The 18980-nt window shown below is 44.6% G+C and overlaps 1 protein-coding gene across 3 annotated transcripts in view; it reads right to left on the bottom strand.

The window, feature by feature from the left end:
• Nucleotides 1–14706, bottom strand: part of GIPC1 (GIPC PDZ domain containing family member 1) — a 29795-nt gene extending 15089 nt beyond the window's left edge. Inside the window, exons 1-5 of one of the 3 annotated variants that reach the window (XM_079966221.1) lie at nucleotides 14299–14500; nucleotides 12532–12636; nucleotides 6097–6432; nucleotides 5618–5803; nucleotides 1164–1344 (exon numbers count right to left, since the gene is read on the bottom strand). In XM_079966221.1, coding sequence (XP_079822347.1) covers nucleotides 1164–1344; nucleotides 5618–5803; nucleotides 6097–6381 — 652 coding nt within the window. In that variant the 5' untranslated portion in view covers nucleotides 6382–6432; nucleotides 12532–12636; nucleotides 14299–14500. Of the gene's footprint in view, nucleotides 1–1163; nucleotides 1345–5617; nucleotides 5804–6096; nucleotides 6433–12531; nucleotides 12637–14298; nucleotides 14501–14585 lie in introns of those variants that run through there. The other 2 variants (XM_079966223.1, XM_079966222.1) reach the window with 2 other exon arrangements.
• Between the last annotated feature and the right edge of the window lie 4274 nt (nucleotides 14707–18980).

The following is an 18980-nucleotide window of genomic DNA, read 5'->3' as shown; positions in this document are numbered from 1 at the left end:
CTTAGATCCTGTTTCCTACTCCAATGTGTGAGTTCCTGAAGAAAGTGTTTGGAACGTATGCCACTGAAAGAATCATTGATTGCCACAGGGAAAGCCAAAAGACAAGTCTGTGTCATTAGCCAAAGTGTACAAATGTTATTCATGCTGTGCTCTTGAAAACGAAGTCAGATATACCCTTACTTTTGGCTGGGAATCTGATATGGAAATTGGCTTTAAAGCTCCAGTACAAAGGTAATCAAATTCTTTTTAACTTGATGCAATACCGAGGGCAAAGCCAAATATTAGCTTGCACCTTCATTTTCTATGCCTAATCTGCACCTGCCACCGTATTGTAAAGTAAGACATCAACAGGTTAGCTGAAGTACCCTTGACATTTTGCTTGAGCACTGCATGCATGGAAGATTACATGCAACAGTCTGTGGGATGGTGATGCCCATGGCTCGTGTACAGAGGGTTGGTCAAGAGGGAATGTTGCGGCCCTTGAGCAAAAAAGATGTCCCGCCCCAGGTTATTATAACTGAGAGGCAGTCTAAGAAATTGCTGTCCTCAAGCAAGGGAAGGCACAGATTTTCCTCCAGCAATTATGGAGTCCCTAGTTTTACCTCCCCTTTAACTTGTGGATTGGCTTGTAATGGAAACATGCCCCCGGGACTACAGTGGTGCCCCGCAAGACGAATGCCTCGCAAGACGGAAAACTCACTAGACGAAAGAGTTTTCCGTTTTGGAGGTGCTTCGCAAAACGAATTTCCTATGGGGTTGCTTCGCAAGACGAAAATGTCTTGCGAGTTCCTGCGGGTTTTTTTCCCTTTCCCCCCCTTTTTCTAAGCCGCTAAGCCGCTTATCTGCTAAGCCGCTAAGCTGCTAAGCCGTCAATGGGCTTGCTTCGCAAGACGAAAAAACCGCTAGACGAAGAGACTCGCGGAACAGATTCTTTTCGTCTTGCGAGGCACCACTGTAACTGAATCTCCTATCAGTAACCAGAAGGGCAGAGTCTAAAAGAGGACAAAAGCCACCTCAATTACCTCTAGTCTTGTGAAAATAAAGTTCAGCTACTGTTGCTTTGAGAAACAGCAGGCTGCCAACTCCCCATTTCTTGAATGATGTATTTTTATCTCCCCCCCCCCATACTTCCCAGCAATTCAGTATGTGCAGAATACACTTACCAAAAGCCTTCCGAGGCTCAGTAAGCTTCAGTGTGAAAGTGCGGCCTTTGGGCAGGTCCTTGAGCATTTTGGCGACCTCATAATGCCGGCAGCCGATAAGACTCTGTCCATTGATAGACTCGATCATGTCCCCCACATTGATGACTTGGATCCGGTCAATAACACTCCCTTCCTTGATTCTCTGCCAACAACAGATGGGAACAGTCAAGATGCAAATACAGACCCAACCATTTCCTGACACTTCCCACCTCAAGAAGACATTGTGTCCAGAAATCAAGAAACAAACTATACGGCAATAGAGGCAGGCTCTAATTCTAAGCTGACCCATCCATTCTAGCTTCACAATCATACCTTTATGATGGACAACTGTCAGCATTTCTACAGGGAAGGAAGCAAGTTGGTGAGAGAAAGAGTGAAGCTCATAATAAAGCAAGCCAATGGAAGAATCATTTTCATTGATGTTTTTTTAACACCTGGTTATGACCTGACAACTAGTGTGCCAAGACCAATTCCTTGGTGAGTATTTTGCCACATGTATCATGTGCCTTTTAAGCATGTGGAAAATCTCCACTGTCAGGCCTCCGAGTAGAGAAGACCATGTACCTCTGAGGAGTAAGAAGCCCAACTTTGTGTTCAGCATGTTTTAACTCCCCTGTCTCATGACTTTTCAGCCTTGGGATCCACCACAGCCCTAAACTATGTACATACAATGCTCACCCTGCTCCATTCTGCTCCAGTGCTGAACCTGCAGCTTTTTTTCCTGAGGATTGTGACTCATAATTACACTTATATATTTAATTGACTCATGGTGGATGCAAACAGTAGCCTAACCAGTCTGGCATCCTGTTTCCAGCAGAAGCAATTGTCAAATACCTTGGAAGGAGGTATAACCCCACCTCACCAAGCAAAGTTATACTTCTGGAAGCAGTTTAGAAAAAGGAATAGTGCTTCTGGATCACCAAATAACCCACACATCAAGTCCAAGGAATAAGAGCCTTCTTCACACAAACCTGCAAGTAATAAGCACCCTGAGTCTTTCTCTTCCCTGGTCCATGGTTCCTAGACAGACTGCCTGTATTGCACTGCAACAGGGTGGAAGCATTCCTTTCCTTGTAGGTTTTGCCTTGCAAGAGTGGTGAATGCCCAGAACTACAAACCTAGTGTGAGACGTTGCCTGTGCATGTTTGCTCTGGATTGAGCATGGAGAGAGGTTACACGTGATTTATGATACAAGGAACCTATCAGGAAGTGTAGCCTCCTGAAGAGAAGTAGAAAAAGGGGAGGAGACCAGAACAAGGGAGAGTATTGCTAAGGAGAACAGAAACCGAAGCAGGTGGAGAGGTTCTGAATACTGTTTCACAGGGTATTTAGGTAATGGTGAACAAATTTCTGTTTTAAAGCTGCTTAAAGAACTGCAACAGCAAACCTTCACATTAAAAACAAATACTGCAGTGTTGTGCTGTTTTTAAAAGGGCAGGGACTCCCTCAGATCATCCTGTGATAATACACAGTCACTTCCTCCAGGACTGAGAAGCTGATGAACCCTGGGTGGAGACAGCAACTGTTTATTAACTACACAGCAGGTACTGTGGCAGCTCTGCCCAATGCCACGTGAATATTTCCTTCTCTATCCAAAGATACCAAACTGCCACTAGTCTTACAGCTCCTTTACACCTCCTTGAGAAAGCACAGGTTGTGATGCTCCCAGGAAGTTCCAACCGCTCCAAGACAAAACATCCATCTCAAGCAGTGCCACAACTTATTTTCCGCAAGAAAGCTGGAACAGGGCCATGTGGCAGGTGGTCTAAACTTATCTACTCCAGGAGAGAATGAGTGTTGCAATCTCATGCTCTTGCACATGCTCAGAACTGTGAAAGTAGAGCAGGCTCTAGTATTTTCCAGAATGTAACTAGCTAATCCCTAGTTTATGAACCAACTGTACGAAGGGAACATAAGCAAGGGTACAAAGAGGATTGAGGCTCTTGCATCAGAGGTATAGCTCTGTTCCAAGTGTCTAGGAACATATAACCTGAAAAGTGGAATCCAATATTCCTGCAGAATCTGAGGAATCACACACACACAAAAACAGCAACAACACCACATGCACTTTTAAAGAAGGAAGAACAGAATAACTATTCTACTGGTAGTTAGAAAATGGAGTGGGGTTGGGTTAGTGTAGTCAGGTGGACAAGCTTCTGTATTCTGTAGTACTGGGGAAAATTTGTTGAATATTTGAAAAATATAGGTATGATAAGAAATCAAAGAAGTGCAAAATTTAACAATGAATGGGATAAATTTAAGATATATATGGAAATAGAGACAAAGGGAAAATTAAAATGTTGATCAGAAACACATATGTACTTATAGAAATCACAGTAGGCATGAGACAACGCTTACTACGTAAAAATTTTATTAAGGAATAGACGCAGCAGATAGATAAACAAGATAATAATTTCTGAAATCGAGATAAAGGGAAGTCAATCAATGTCATCAAAGTTGTATGTATTTCATGTTTTGTTTGTTTGTTTTTTTCTCTTTTTCTGTTTTTTCTTTTTCATTTTGTCTTTTGTATATTTGTGAAATATAGTTATGTCAAAATTTAATAAAAAATTAAAAAAAAACAAAATTGGAAAAAAATGAAAAATATAGGTATGCAAGTAAGTTCATTTGTAGGATTAACTTAAAACAAGCAGTTAAAAATATTATTGAAAAAAACAGAAGATTATCATAAAAATGGAATAAAGTAGAAAATGCAGTGTAAAAAACTAAAATTAAGAAACCACAAAAGTGTGGGGGGGGGGGAAGAGTCAAATATGTAATTGTATTGGATGTATATGTCTGTAGTGTGTCTGTTTGTAAATTTTTGAAAACTGAATTATTATTATTTTTAAAAAGTAACAGCGAACTAAGGTTTCCAAACCAAACCAAACCAAACCAAACCAAACCAAACCAAACCAAACCAAACCAAACCAAACCAACTATAGTTTCACCTAGCTCATGGTATGTTGGCAGTAAATGAACTACTGTTAAGCCACTGAGCAGGGTTCACGCATAATGCTAATCCATGCTTTTATAAACCATAAGCATTATGTGCTAACTTGTCCACTATGTAAATAAGTACATTAATTCAGTTAGACTGAATATATTTCCACATAGCAGAATTTATGGTTTCTTATCTTATTACTCAAATAATTTTAGCACAGACTTTAAAGAAAGTAAGAACACAAATGCTGGACAAGAGCAAAGATTTAGCTAGTACAACTTCTTTTCCAACTATAATAGTAATAAACCTCTGTTAGCTCCATCAACTGATATTCAAGGATACACTGCCTCAGTAACTGGAGGTTCCATTTTGCTATTGTGGCTAATAGACTTGGGTTGTCCCATCTCATTTTAAAGCCATCCAAGTCAGTGGCCATCAGCCTATCTTGTGACAGCAAACTGAATGAATGATCTGTATCATTTTCTTCTCTCACTTAAATCTACTTATAATTAATTTAACTGGGTGCCCCAAATCATCTATAAAAGAAATTCTTATCTGCTTCCTCAAACTTTTATATAACTAAAAATCTCTGTATCATATCCTTCTTAGGTAAAGGTACCCCTGACTGTTAGGTCCAGTCGCGAATGACTCTGCGGTTGCGCGCTCATCTTGCTCTATAGGCCAAGGGAGCCGGCGTTTGTCTGCAGACAGCTTCTGGGTCATGTGGCCAGCATGATTAAGCCGCTTCTGGCAAACCAGAGCAGCGCACGGAAACGCCGTTTACCTTCCCGCCAGAGCGGTACCTATTTATCTACTTGCACTCTGATGTGCTTTCGAACTGCTAGGTGGACAGGAGCAGGGACTGAACAATGGGAGCTTACCCCGTCGTGGGGATTCGAACCACTGACCTTCTGATTGGCAAGCCCTAGGCTCTGTGGTCATCTTTTTTTCCTTAAAAACCCCCACCCCAAATGCTTAGCATTTCTAGACTACTTGGTTTATCAGAATTTTTCTGTTCAGACCCTAGAAGATAACCTGGTTATCATGTTTCATGTAGAAAAGGCCAGCAGGTGTGTTAGGGGGCCTTGTGCATTATACAATCACTTGGTACAGTAAAATAATACATTCTCAGCCAGAGTGGGAAGGAAAAAAGGGTAATTGTTAGGAATGGGTGGGTTGGACTCCCTAGCTCCTGTAAGACACATTAGCTCCCAGAAAGGTTCAGATCAGGGAAGATTCGTAGCTCACAATATGAGGATTAGGGTAAGCACTGGGCTTAGTGGCCTCGGGAAGAAACCTCTGAAAGATAAAATAGCCTCCCTGAAGCTGATAGATTAGAAAGAACAATGGAAGCAACACAGTGGACCAAACAAAAAACCACACCCACAAAATGGAAGCCCCATGCACCCTCCTTCAACAGCAGCAAGAATTCAGTAGGAGAGCAGCACAAGCTGAGCCTACCCAAAGATACCTTGATAAAAGCATAGCCAGCTCCGTTGTCTGTGATGGTCAGGCCCAGGGCTTCCTCAGATTTGAACACCTCAACCTCCTTCCTCTGGCCCTTTGTGTGGGCGAAGATGAAATCCTCTAGGCCAATCTGGCCACCCAACAGTTTTTCCATGTCCACTTTGTGGGTATTTAAGGTGCAGAACATCACCTAGATAATGGGAAAGGAGGCATGAGCACTTGATGTTACAGGCATCCTAACTGCTTTTAGAGATAGTACTCAAAGTGCACCAGTGGGGTCTGCTCCTTCAGTTCTAGAGGTAAGAGACCTGGAAGCTTTTGGCGACAGACTTGCAGCATAAGCTCCCAGATATTTACTTAAACACAGCCTCATGCAATCCAAACTGTGGTTGACCCTGGCACCTGCCCCACCCAAGCTGAGTTAGCCATGCCATCCCCAACACTAAATGGGCATTCCCAGGAAAACATGATGATTGTACCTACCTCGGCTGGTGAGATTTTAAAGGCCTCGGCAATTTTACTATACAGTTCTTTGACATTGGTAAAGCCCTCGATCCGGCCAGTGGGGCTTCCGTGGGCCAGCTGGGTGTGGAACACAAGTCGAGGGCGGAGACTGGCAGGGGGTGGGGGGAGGCCAGGCTGAAGTGCCCCGCCAACCACACCAACGCTGCCTACCCCCAGCCCGCCCAGGCCACTGCGAATGGGCTCGGCTTCCTCATTCTCCACCAGCGGTGGGGCCTTCTTCCGTCGGCCTAGTCCAAGCGGCATGAGGGAGATGTGGCCAGTCAGCAGCGAGGGTCAGTCGCCCAAGGTATGGACCTAGAAATGGAGGGGGCACAAGGTGAAAAGAAGGAAATGGAAAAGGACAGGCAAGCCTCTAGAAAGACGCATTATCTTGAATTCTAGGGAGCACTTTTCCAACAAGGAGGAAAGGAAGCTGGACAAGAAACAGGTATAGAACTTAATATCACTAGACAACAGCAGTTCTCTATTTGTGCCATCAGGTCGGGTAGACTCAGTTTATAAGTAAAGTATTCTTGCAAATAAGACCACAACAAAATATTACTGGCTTGCCTGCTCACACATATCTGTGGTAACCCCTTGTGGTAGCCTGAAAAGAGTGAAGAGCAAGGAAGGAAACAAAGCTTTCCGCCATTTATAAGCATTTTAATATTCCTGCGCAGCAGAGAGTTGGACTAGAAGACCCTTTGGCTCCATTCCAACTCTATGATTCTATGATTTCTCAGTTTGGCAAATGGCTTTGGGATATGTGTTTCTTGGGGACATTTTGCCTTGTTGTGGAAACTAGGGTTTTATCCAGGCAATCTATGTACGCAAATCCCAACCACATCATGGCTTTTGCACAGAAGCGCCACAAGTTCCAACTCAAAGGCACAAGACGGCAAACAACTACCGTGGGAGTTCTGTATCCCACTGGCCATTGCTTGGAAAAAAAGGGAAGGCTGTAGCTCAGTGGCAGAGCATCTGCTCTGTATGTGGAAGGACCCTAGTTCTATCACTGCTGTCTAAAGGCAGGGATGGGAAAGACTCGCAGCTTGAAGAAATGATTCTTCGACATCAACTTTGTTAGACTGGTCATGTTGTTTAGATGCCTGATTATTGTCTTCCAAAGCAACTACTCTATTCCCAACATAACAATGGAAAGCGAAATACCGGTGGACAACAAAAGAAGTTTAAAGACACTCTCAAGGCAAATCTTTAAAAATGTAGTATAAGCACTGATAACTGGGAAACACTGGCCTTGCGTTCCAATTAGAGAACAGCCTTTACCAAAGGTGTCATGGACTTTGAAGAAGCACAATCTCTGGACAAAAAGGAGAAACAAGCTAAGAGGAAGGCATGTTTGGGAAATTCTCACCATGATAAACTCCTGCCTGGAAACCTATATCCCCACTGTGGAAGGATGTGTGGATCCAGAATTGACCTCCACAGTCACTAACAGACTCACTGTTAAGACCGTGTTCATGGAAGACAATCTTACTTGGCTATGAGTGATCGCCAAAGAAGAAGAATTACTAGCATACTCCTAACATGTACAATTAACTCAGTCACAATGCAAGTTTTCAAAAAAAATTGTATTGGAAATTTTCCAGTGGTTTTTCCTATCCAAATTTGCATAGGGAAATTTCAGTTTGCATCAGGAAATTTTCTCTAGAGAATGATCTAATTAGCATGTTTGCTTAACTTGTATTTAATAAATGAAGCTACAAGCTCTGATATTGCCAGTCTTACCTAATATTTACTTGCAACTGACATCCATTAGTTGTCACAAATGAACTTATGAAATGGAAAATTTTCCACAGAGAAGCATATCACAGGAAAGTTCTCCATTTTGCAAGATTTTCTGCCCCGCATCTCAGTAAGTCACAGTTAGCTCAAGCTTTCTAGATATGTATGCCTATTCTGTTTGTGGTTGTCTGACTACAGGAACTCTATTTGGTGAGTGGACACACAAACAGGAAACAAAATGGGGAATATAGGAGCATGGATCTAGACTTTAATCCCTTTGCCATGTTATATCTGACTTTATCTCCTGACTTCTGAGTTTCACCTGAAGCAAGAGGTTTCTAGTCTTGCTTGCTGAAAGGCTTATAAGATCCTGAAATGTTGTGAAACACAGAAAGCCTATTGTTGAATTCAAGTTGGGAGGCTGCATCACAGAGACAAGATTTTGATGTCTGCTGAAGAGAGAACATTCCAGTTGTTCGAAGTTACCAGTGACAGGCTGCACTGAGGCTATATATGAATTGGGTTTTTTGTTTTAACATTGAAACTGTAATTTAAAGATGCCTTGGTCAACCACTGCATATGTCGCTTACTCCAGAAAATGCTCACAGAGATGATGCACATTTTCTATTAACCAGGGAAAGGGGTTAATGAGTAGAAAATAAATCCCATTTTAGATAGATGATGTCGATGTTGCATCACCTGGATTTTATCACTCCATGATTGTCCAGAGGTGAATACTGGCCAAACACCTTTTAGCTGTTTGTTTATGTGTATTTGTTTAACTGCCTCCATAAGCCATAAGAGGTTTTTATCTATGAAATGGAATTGGGACATATTAATTATCTGCCATGAACTACTAAGGTTGTAGAGATCGGGCTCTGGGCAGCAGTCTAGTTGCACAGCCATTTGCTGCTGTTAAACCCCGACTCCCAGCAAAACACACTTGCAGCACGCAAGAGGGGAAGAGCACATCCTCAGAATGAAGGAAAATGAAGTAAAAGCAAACAGTGGGAGATTAAGCATTCTAACATTCACCACTTTTAAAAGGCAAGACAATGTTCCCCTGTTGAAGCAGTACACTAGGGAGAAGCTCACCACTAAAATGTGTTTTTTAAAAATCAAATAACCAGGCCATACAACAGTACACGCCAGGTTTATTTAGAGGTGGGGCAAGAAGAGGGGTGTTGTCTCTCATCTTTCTCACCACAGGCTATATCCAACAGGCACCTGAAATGCTCACATGATATTCCAACACAACAATTACAATGGCTGTGACCACAAGAAGAGCCCTGATAGATCAGACCAAAGACTGATCAAGTCCAACATGCCATTTTCAACAGTGGCCAGCTAGATGCCTCTGGGAAACCCACAAACAGGATATGAGGGTATGAGGGCACTAGCCCTCTTCTATGCTTGATCCTCAGCAACTTGCACTCAGAGGTATATTGCCTCTGCTCCTGGAGGGTAATATACAGCAACCATGATTAATAGTCAATGATAACTCTGCCCTCCATGAATCTGTCTAATAAGCGTGCTGTAGAGATGGGGGGAAATGCTCCCCCCCCATCAGATTGATGAACTTCTATGATGTCTCCTCCCCTTACTCATCTTTCTTCTAAATTAAAAGAAGCAAGCATTATATTCTTTCTCTGTAGTGGAGTTGCTTCAGCCGCCTGACCCCTTTGGTTGCCCTTTCCCTAAAAGTGACAGGATTTGATAGGTGAGCATGCTTTGCTCTCTTTCGGCTATGAAACGGGCATTTCAGAGCTGGATTCAGTACAAGAAGCCACTGTCAAATCTCAGGTCTGGGTTCATGTACAGTACTGCTCATCGCTCCATAACACACAGGTACACATTTGTGTGGGTTACAAAGGTTTATAATGAATAATACAAGTACTCGTCCTTTCTGTAGGAAGTTAACAACTAACTGATACAAGAACAACCAATAGGTAAACACTATCAGATTAAGATTTAAATACAGTAAACCAAAGATTAGAAATAACTGGGAAGAAAAAGTCAAACTGTCAAGACTTTGGTTTAGAAGTGTCTGTGTATTAACAGGAGACAAATTATTCCTCCAAATTAAAAACTGCATAATGCTGACAAATTATGCTGACAATACCCTAAAATAGCTTTTGGGTCCAACAACATGACTCTCTCCTAAAGGAAAAGGCCCTTGAGTAATACAGCAGGACACAAGATCCTAACCTTTCTGCTAATTTATGTGCATCTCCAAACCAGGCCCTGGGAATGTGCAAGTGTTGGGACTGGCACAGCAGGAGCAAGCCTCTGACGCCTCTGTTCTGGGATCAGGGTGGAGCAGGCCTTTGCAAGTTGATTCAGAGCAGAGAAACAGGCTACAGGGTGTTCCCTAGAGGGTGGGACAGCAAGGGAACGCAGCCAAACCTGTGAGTGCTCCACACTGAAGAACAGCTAAAGCAAACTACAGGGCAAGGCATTCCACATTCTAAGCACAGCCTTCAGCATTGTCAGAACACTTCTGCCAACAACACTTCCCCTTCAAACACTGCCAAAAGTAACTATTTTCAAAGCAATATTTTGTCTCCTTTTATGCTGCAAGTTCCACTGTGGTCTGGCTTGTCCCATCATTTTCAGCTCCCAGAGATCATTACTGTACACTGTTCTGCACTTGCATCTGTCTCCCTTGACTTCTCTCCCAAAGTCTGCCAGAGAACCAAGATCTTATCCCTGTTTCAATATTACATTCATATCCCGTCTTTCCTCCAAGGGGCTCACTGAGATAAACATGGTTCCCTGTGCTAGAAAAAGGGGTGCTGGAACTCACCATGAAAACCTCCCTCATTCTCTTAGAATGGCAATGGCATCCACCTGAGAGGTGCCAGCCCAGAACCCACTTGAGAGGTGCCAGAACTGAGTTTCTCTGAGTTCTCCCTGAAAAAAGCCCTGGTACTCCTCCCTCCCTCTTTTATTCTCAGCACCCATTTGAGGTATGTCAGGCTGCAAGATGATGATTTGCCCAAGTTAACCCAGTAAGCTTCACAGTTCAACGTTGATTTGAACGTGGGCCTCCCCCGTCTTCCTGATTCACAATATTCTCATTTCAAGCAATTATGAAAAATATAATCACACACTCCAGAGCATAAATCCACCAAGACTATAGGCATTTACAGGTCATGGAATTAGCTCTAAACAAGACTCCTCATGGGTGCTGAATTTTAATTTGTCTCGACAGCAGACATACAGGAGACAAAGTGCTGACAAGGCCCCATCTTGGCAGAAATGCAGAAGGCAAAAGGCTGAAAGCCCTAAAGCTATAATCTTTACCTATAAAGCAAATCATTTGAAATACTAACACATCTAAACTTAAACTAGTGTGAAGCATCCTAAGAATTTCAAAATTTGAAGCACAATGTATAGTTTTGGGGAGGGCCAGATAACTTCAGAGATCTGCTCCATAAATCCTACTCAAGTTTTGTTGACATTCCATACTGAACTAGAGATTTCTCTGCAGCTGACTAGGATAGGCGTTAAAATGCTAAGCCTTGAATAACTGGAGGCCTCAAATGGATTTTTGTGGTAATGCCTCTGTATTAAGATAGGAATTATTTCACCTAGGCCTAAACAATCAAGAGGAGGCTTGCCAAACTTCCTCTTAAACTCTCCAGTGAAGATGGCCGTGAATTCACTAGCTAACTTAACCTCCTATCTCTGCTGCTTTTACAGCTAAGGATTTGCTTTCTACGTTTTTAACAAAGCCTTCGTTTCCTGCTGTTAGAAACACTACTGGTTGACTTCCACCTGTTAATTGTTTGTTTTAACATCAAAATCCATGTGCTTGCGCACCCTATAACTTAAACATATTTATTTCTGTCATCACCTATCCCCCAGGTTCTCCAGTACTGTGTGTACATTTACTTAGCTGGGGCAACCCAGGCAGATAGGTGGGGTACAAATTTCATCATCATCATCATCATCATCGATATCCCCTTGAGTCCAAGAGGATTTTCTCCCATGTCAGGATTGCAGTTGAAGTATTTCCCTTTGAAGTGCGTCTCATTACCAGCAGCCTCACTAGCTGTTATTACCATCACTACTATTTACGGTAACCTTTTTTATTGTCTGTGTGAGACACTGCACTGACCTCACGTATAAAAGCCGCTCCTGCCCAGATGGCTTTCTATGGAAGACTGGGAGGACAAAGATGAAGGGAGATAACAGGAAGAGAGTAGCAAAGGGCAGGTGGGAGAGGGTTGTATTTACTATTACTCCTGCATGTTAACAGGATCAAAATGAAGGCACAGTATTATTTCAAATGACTTGGACAGAATACTTTGTGCATCACAGAAAATCCTTTGCTATTCTTGCAACAGACCACATTCAATTTGTGATCCACAATTACCACTGAATCCTTATCAGCAGAGCTAGAGCCTAGCTAGCCTACTTTTTCTAATACTATAAGTACATTATACCAGACAGCTACTACATCCCACAGCAGGAAAGCATGTGAGCGACAGTGTTACTTCACCAACATCAACACAGAGGTGGGTGGGGAGACCTTTCAGCAATTTTGTTTTACTCTTCTGATGAATACTGTATTTGGAAAGGAAAGATGGTCAGAATCATCAGGGTTCCTCCCTGCTTCTGCTCCCTGGGTTAGGCAAGAGAAGATAACAAATGGCACCTCACCCTACAGTGGGCGCAGTTTCCTGCTTCAGGAACCAGTGACCTCTTGGCAGTAAGTGAAGGAAGGTCCCCAACATCAGGTGGGGAAGAGAGTGTGAACTGGCAGGCCTGAGGAAAAGGGTGGGCTCCATTAAACACATCTGCATGAAAAGGCCAATTCATTACTCACCAGTAACAGAAATATACTGTATACTGAATGCATTATACAAAGTCACCAATATCCTGTTATTGGAACATATTATGCACATTCACCCACATTTAATCCTTTTTCATCATTATTCTACCTGCAAGATTTAAGATTTCAAAGAATTTGGAGCATTTTGCAAAATGTAGAAAGCCAGAGGAGAATCAGTGATTAGGCTTAAATGGTCAGCAGGAGGGGAACAGAACATGGTGGCCACAGGAGGGAATAAATGTGCATGGTGCTGTGTTGTTAGATTTCGCACAACTTTGGTGACAGGTTATGCCTGCCAAGCACCTACCCACCCCTTCCTTGTTAAAATGGTAAGGGACGGTAATGGAACACACTGTGTGCATCCTTTTTGACCTAGATAAGGAGTAGTAAGCTTCTGAATGCCTCTGAAGAGTGAAATAGAAGCACTTGCCACTTTTGCCAGTTGTTGAATAGCACCTAGGTTACAGAGCACAAATCTTTTTTCTCCAACTTCCTCAAACGTTAACACCCTCAACAGATTACCTATAGCAACAAAAGGACAAAAGTCCAACACCTTATACCACTGAGCCAATCATTAAAAGCATAGAGGAACACCTTCTAAATTCAGCAAAAGAGCCTTCAGTTAGGGAAGATGGAAGCCCATAATGCAGGAGAATGGCATATAGTACACAATTTAGGAGAAAGATCTGACAAAACTGCATCCCCCCCCCCCAGCTTCTCAAGTCTCCTGTGAAAGCAGGGGTGCTGACCTCACTGAAGAGATGTTAAATGGACAGGAAAGCCAGTTTCCTCTGCTACTAGGCATTTGGGTGTTGCTACCGAGTTTCCCTCAATTCCTACACTACAATAAAAGGAAAACAGAAAAGTCAGTTTCGGTAGTGAAACTCAATCCTCCCATCAATGATAACACAGAGACACCGACCCACACTCTCTCCTGAGCCCACTTGGCATCAGGAACAGCAGGAACCATGGAACTCGGCACACTTTGAAACAGGTGGGTCTTTATCAGGCACTTGTTAAACCACCTTATTTTATATTCTCTGAACGTAGCAGGATAGTTTAAAAACTCCTCACCTAACTTAAAAGTACAGAGCGGACGTACATGGGCGTTTATTTAATCGCCTACCCCCTTTTACTAATGGAAGGGGGAGCAGAGGGTGAGGGAAGAGAAACTCTCAGCATGTGCAGAAAAAAACACCCTGAAATTCCAAGTCACAACACGCTCAGGGGCTCCATTCAGAGAACCCAGGAGTCCGGGCTGCCGCTCCAGCTGGCAACTCCCCTCAAGAGCAGGCTGTCTCAGGGGCAACGGCACTACTTTCCCTACGTGTTTTGTATCCAGGCAACCCCGGCGGGGCTTTTTGCATCTGCAAACGGGCAGGAAGCTCCCTCCCGCCGGGTGGGGGTTGGGGGGAAGAGCGCTGGATGCCAGGACTCCTGGGTTCCCCCTCACCCCTAAATCTCGCTTCCTCTTAGGAGCTGCCCCCACTTCTCCCCCCCCCCAGCTCCCTTCCCTCGCAGCGTCGCCGACACTCCTCCCCCCGGAGCCCCTCTCCTTAGGCAAGGCACGTCCATTCCCTTCTCCTCCTCCTTACCAGCGTCCCTTTCCTCGCCGGGCCCGTCCCTCAGCCAAACTACAACCCCGCGCAGCCAGGCCTGTCCCTCAGCAGGAGGCGGGACTTAGAAACCGCGCCTACTAGCCAATTGGAGCGCGCTTCGCCTCCTTCCTTGGCTAATCACAGGTTGCCCTCCCAAAGCAAGGAGAAGATTCCGGGTCCTTCGTATCAAGTTCCACACAACCGCCGCCACCCCCAGCTTCGAGATGCAATGGAAGGGGTGGGATGGGGTTGCGGAGCAGAAACGCAGAGCGGGTGGAACATACCATCCTCGAAGTGGGGGGGAGAGGTGGATAGTAACCATCCAGGAAGGGCTTTGGGGGATAACTGCCCGCGGCCCTGAACCCGCCCAAGCGCCCTCTCCTCCTCCCCCCGCCCGCACCCGGCTCGCGTCCGTGTTCTCATTGCCTTCTAGTGGCCAATTCTGTCACTACAGCGCGCTTGGAACCAATGGGAAGGCGGGAAGCCGGGCGCGGCCTGAGCCGGAGGCGAATTAGCTGCCCCGGGTGGAGGGAGGGGGAGACTTGTCTGTGCCTGGCGCTTAGCAGCCGAGCGCCGGGGTGGGAAGGTGCGCTATTCTGATCACGCCTTTTCTCTAGGTTAGGGGCGGACCGGAGTTCACCACTTCGGCCTCGCCCCGGAACCTGTTGTGAATTCGAGGGGATAGAAAAATACAAACCTGGAGAACTATGCGCTTTTACTTCATGCGAAACCAGCCCCACTACTTCTCGTCCCGCAAAAGCCTCTCCCTCCGCTTCAGGCCGTAGGAGAGGCGGTTCTTGGGGGGCAGCGGTGGCGTCCAAAGCTCGGGGGGGACGACCCACATGTCACAGCTCACTGGTGACCGAGGGAGGGCGTCTTGCCCACTTTCAGAAACGGGGTGTCAATATCCACTCACCACGACACACATCACACCCAAACCCACTTTTTCCTTCACTGCGTCGAAGAGAATCTCCCAATTCTTGGTGATTTCGAAATCTGAATTAAAATGCCATTGAAATCAATTGGGCGTGACAGAATTATCATAGATTGGGGCGGCCCATTGTGAACACAATGGTGCTTGCCTTTGAGTAAGTATCCCGAGCGCCAGTCCTACCATTAGGCAAAGCGAGGCAGCAGGGAAGCTTAGCAAAGCACTCGCAAACGCATAGGTCATATAATAATACCCTGTGTCAGTGGTTTTTCCCCCCTGGGGGGACACAGGGGTAAGCATACCCCTAAACATTTTGTGAATCTAAGTTTGGCTTCATTGAGGGGCAGTATTTCAATATGAGTAGGAAAATGAGAGTACCCCTCTGATTATTTATTTTTAGAAAAAAAGCACTGCATATAACATACAGCTGTGGCTCTTCCAGGGCTAGCTCACCCACAAGTCAAGGTGAGGCAACTGCCTCGGGTGGCAGGATCCACAGGGGCAGCAGATCCCGCCTCTCTGTGAATAGGAAGCACTACTGGTCTCCTCCCGCCTTTGTTCCTGATATATATCTTCACTCTACCAGTTGGCTCCTTATCTCTCTCGCCCTGACCTAGCCACTGTGATCCACACGATGGTCACCTCCAGACTGGATTATTGTAACTCGCTCTACGTGGGGCTGCCCTTGAGACTGACCCAGAAACTCCAGCGGGTGCAGAATGCCTCAGCGAGACGCCTTACGGGGTCTTCGCTGCGAGATCACATTCATCCGGTGCTATACCAGCTGCACTGGCTCCCGGTGGAGTACAGGATCAGGTTTAAGGTGCTGGTTTTAACCTTCAAAGCCCTATACGGCCTAGGGCCCTCGTACCTACGGGACCGCCTCTCCTGGTATGCCCCACAGAGGAACTTACGGTCTTCAAATAAAAACACCTTGAGGGTCCCAGGCCACAGAGAGGTTAGGCTGGCCTCAACTAGAGCCAGGGCTTTTTCAGCTGCGGCTCCAACCTGGTGGAACGCTCTGTCACAAGAGACAAGGGCCCTGCAGGACTTGACATCTTTCTGCAGGGCCTGCAAGACAGCTGTTCCACCTGGCCTTTGGTCAGGGCGCAGCCTGACTCCCTCCTTTGGCAATCTTTACAAAACTTTAGTTTATGGTTGCCATCAATTTTGCTTTTAATTAATTTTTATAATGTTTTTATAATGTTGTACTGTTTTAGTGTTGTTAGCCGCCCTGAGCCCGGCTTCGGCTGGGGAGGGCGGGATATAAATAAAATTTTTTATTATTATTATTATCTGCCCTAGCAGGGACACACCATTTTGTGGTTCATCTCAGGTGTCAAAATGCCTTGGGCTAGCCCTGGGCTCTGCCATAGTACTTTGAATTTGCAGGGTGGGGCTATCTTTGGTTGTATGAGAAGACAGTCGGCATAGTCGTGTTGATTACCATATGTTTCGCCTACATACTGCTGGGTGTGTGTGTTGATTTAATCTCAGTTCTGTGCATGTTCAGTGATGCTGTGCACCTTGAAATTAAGGGAGGGATTTGCTGGTTTATTTCAGGTAGCAAAATGTATTGGACTAGCCCTGATTATCCTGCTCTTCCTCCAAAGATGGCATCCATAGTTATCTTCTCCACTCCTGTAGACTAACATTTGTATCAGATAGGTTTGTCTGTGAACCACCCAGCCATTATTCTGTGACATATCCTGGTGTGGCCTGTCCCGTTTTGCCACCTTGCACATGCTTCATGCACTGCCCACCTCCACTGAAGCCTTGCTTTCTGGGGTTGTGCAGCTGCAACTTCCAGGTTCAAATAACATCTTTCTAAAACCCAGAAACCGCCACAGCTCCTTCTCCGATAGCAGGGGCATGCATCTGCAGAGGCACCCCTTGGGTTCTATCACCTGAGGTGGCAGCCTGTCTGCATGGACAGGCCCAGCCCTCGCCATACCACAGATTATTAGCAGCCTAGGCCAGGAATGGAGAACTTGTGGCCCTGCTGACAGTATTGGACTGCAGCTCCCATCGTCCCTCCTATTTGGCTATGCTGTCTGGGACCAATGTATTGGGACGCCAACATCTGGAGAGCCACGCATGAGCTAGGTACTAAGAATTAACGTACCAGGGAAAACAGCTCAACTCAAGCCTGTGCTCTACTTGTACTGTACTGCTTTTCTTCAGATAGAAAAAAAATGTGATTCCTGGCCTACCGTCTGAACTGGTAAGAGTTCACTTTACCTCCGTATTCTGCATGTGTATCATCAAGCCCCCGTCACTCTTCTTGGCTGCTATCTGGTTGAGCTTCCTAAAATTAATCTCTTGGAACTTGTTTGGCTCAAGCTCATATGGCTCACACATGCAGCAGACTGTATCGCTTCAGCTGTCAGATCACATTTTGGAATGTGCTTCCTGCCCCCATATAAAATATTCAGCAAGTTAAAAACTAGCACAGCTTGTTGCTCTCTGTTATGCTGCTTTTCAACTTGTAGAGAACTGAAAATTCTTCACATAGCAAAGAATTTAGAAATGTGATCCAGCACATACTTATCTACCCGCCTCTTCCTGCTGCACACATAGACTACGCTCCTTTGGGACTTTTGGGAACAGGGAGCTAAACACTGAGTTTAAGCAAATGAAGAGATTTCTTAGAATGCAGAACAAAACCTTAAAATTTAAGCAAAGTTTACAGTAAGAATTCTTATTTGGATGAGGCTGGTGCAATAGCACATACCAGTTGGCAGTCAATACTTTGGAGGGTTTGCTTTTAGGGCTTTCGTTCTTAGCCTTTACTCCCTGTAGCTTAAATCAGCACTAGAAAAAAAATCTGCGTGAATTGACAGAATATAGGAAGCACGGCCATAAACAGTAGTGTATTAGGGTAGAGTTGTTGCCAATATATCCGTGGTATGGAGAGGAAGAAGGAAAAAAACATCAAAATGAAGGCAGCAGCAGATACCTTAAAATTGTATTGAAAAGCCTCTTCATCTTTTTGCTGAACTTCTTGCAAGAATCCTATTGGACTACATGCATATAGTACCAATACTGTGTCTTGACCAGAATGCAGATACACCTCCTTAGACCACACATGTATTATTTTACAATAAAATTTCACTCACTTTTCTGCTTGTATTTACAATAAAGGAAGATCCATTTTCATCCGTCATATTTTGCTTCTTGGGTCCTCATACCTCACTAATTTTGTCTGCCTAATATTTAAAAAGTTAACCTAGATTCAAAAACCCAGCTATCGCATAATCATGGAAACCAATACTTTAAAAATCTGGTTTCCCCCCGCCCCTTGTACTTAATGACATTACAACTGTGTAAGATGCCTGTCTTTGGACAGCGACATCATGACAAAAATCCTACAAACTACTTAAGTGTTGGAAATATCATGAACTGTATAGTTCATGATTGCACATATATGTTACACTCACTGCTCCTGCATTAGGATATATGCATAGGAAGCTATAGTGAACGCCTGCTTAACCATTGAAATAGACATGTACTCAATCATCCTGTGTAATAAACACACAGGTTGCAAGCCATTTGCCACTCATGGGTTCTTTTCAAATGGACACCGTTGAAGCAGCTCCAACGCAGAAGAGGTTGAGACAGGCCCTGCCTGATCAATCTCCTTAGCTTAAGGTAAATGTAAAGGGATCCCTGACCATTAGGTCCAATTGTGGCCGACTCTGGGGTTGCGGTGCTCATCTCGCTTTATTGGCCGAGGGAGCTGGCATAC

This window comes from Podarcis cretensis (genome assembly GCF_951804945.1).
Source record: "Podarcis cretensis genome assembly, chromosome: 2".
Taxonomy (NCBI): Eukaryota; Metazoa; Chordata; class Lepidosauria; order Squamata; family Lacertidae; genus Podarcis; species Podarcis cretensis.
Note: the sequence above shows the minus strand (reverse complement) of the source record. Positions and strands in the feature narration are given on the sequence as shown.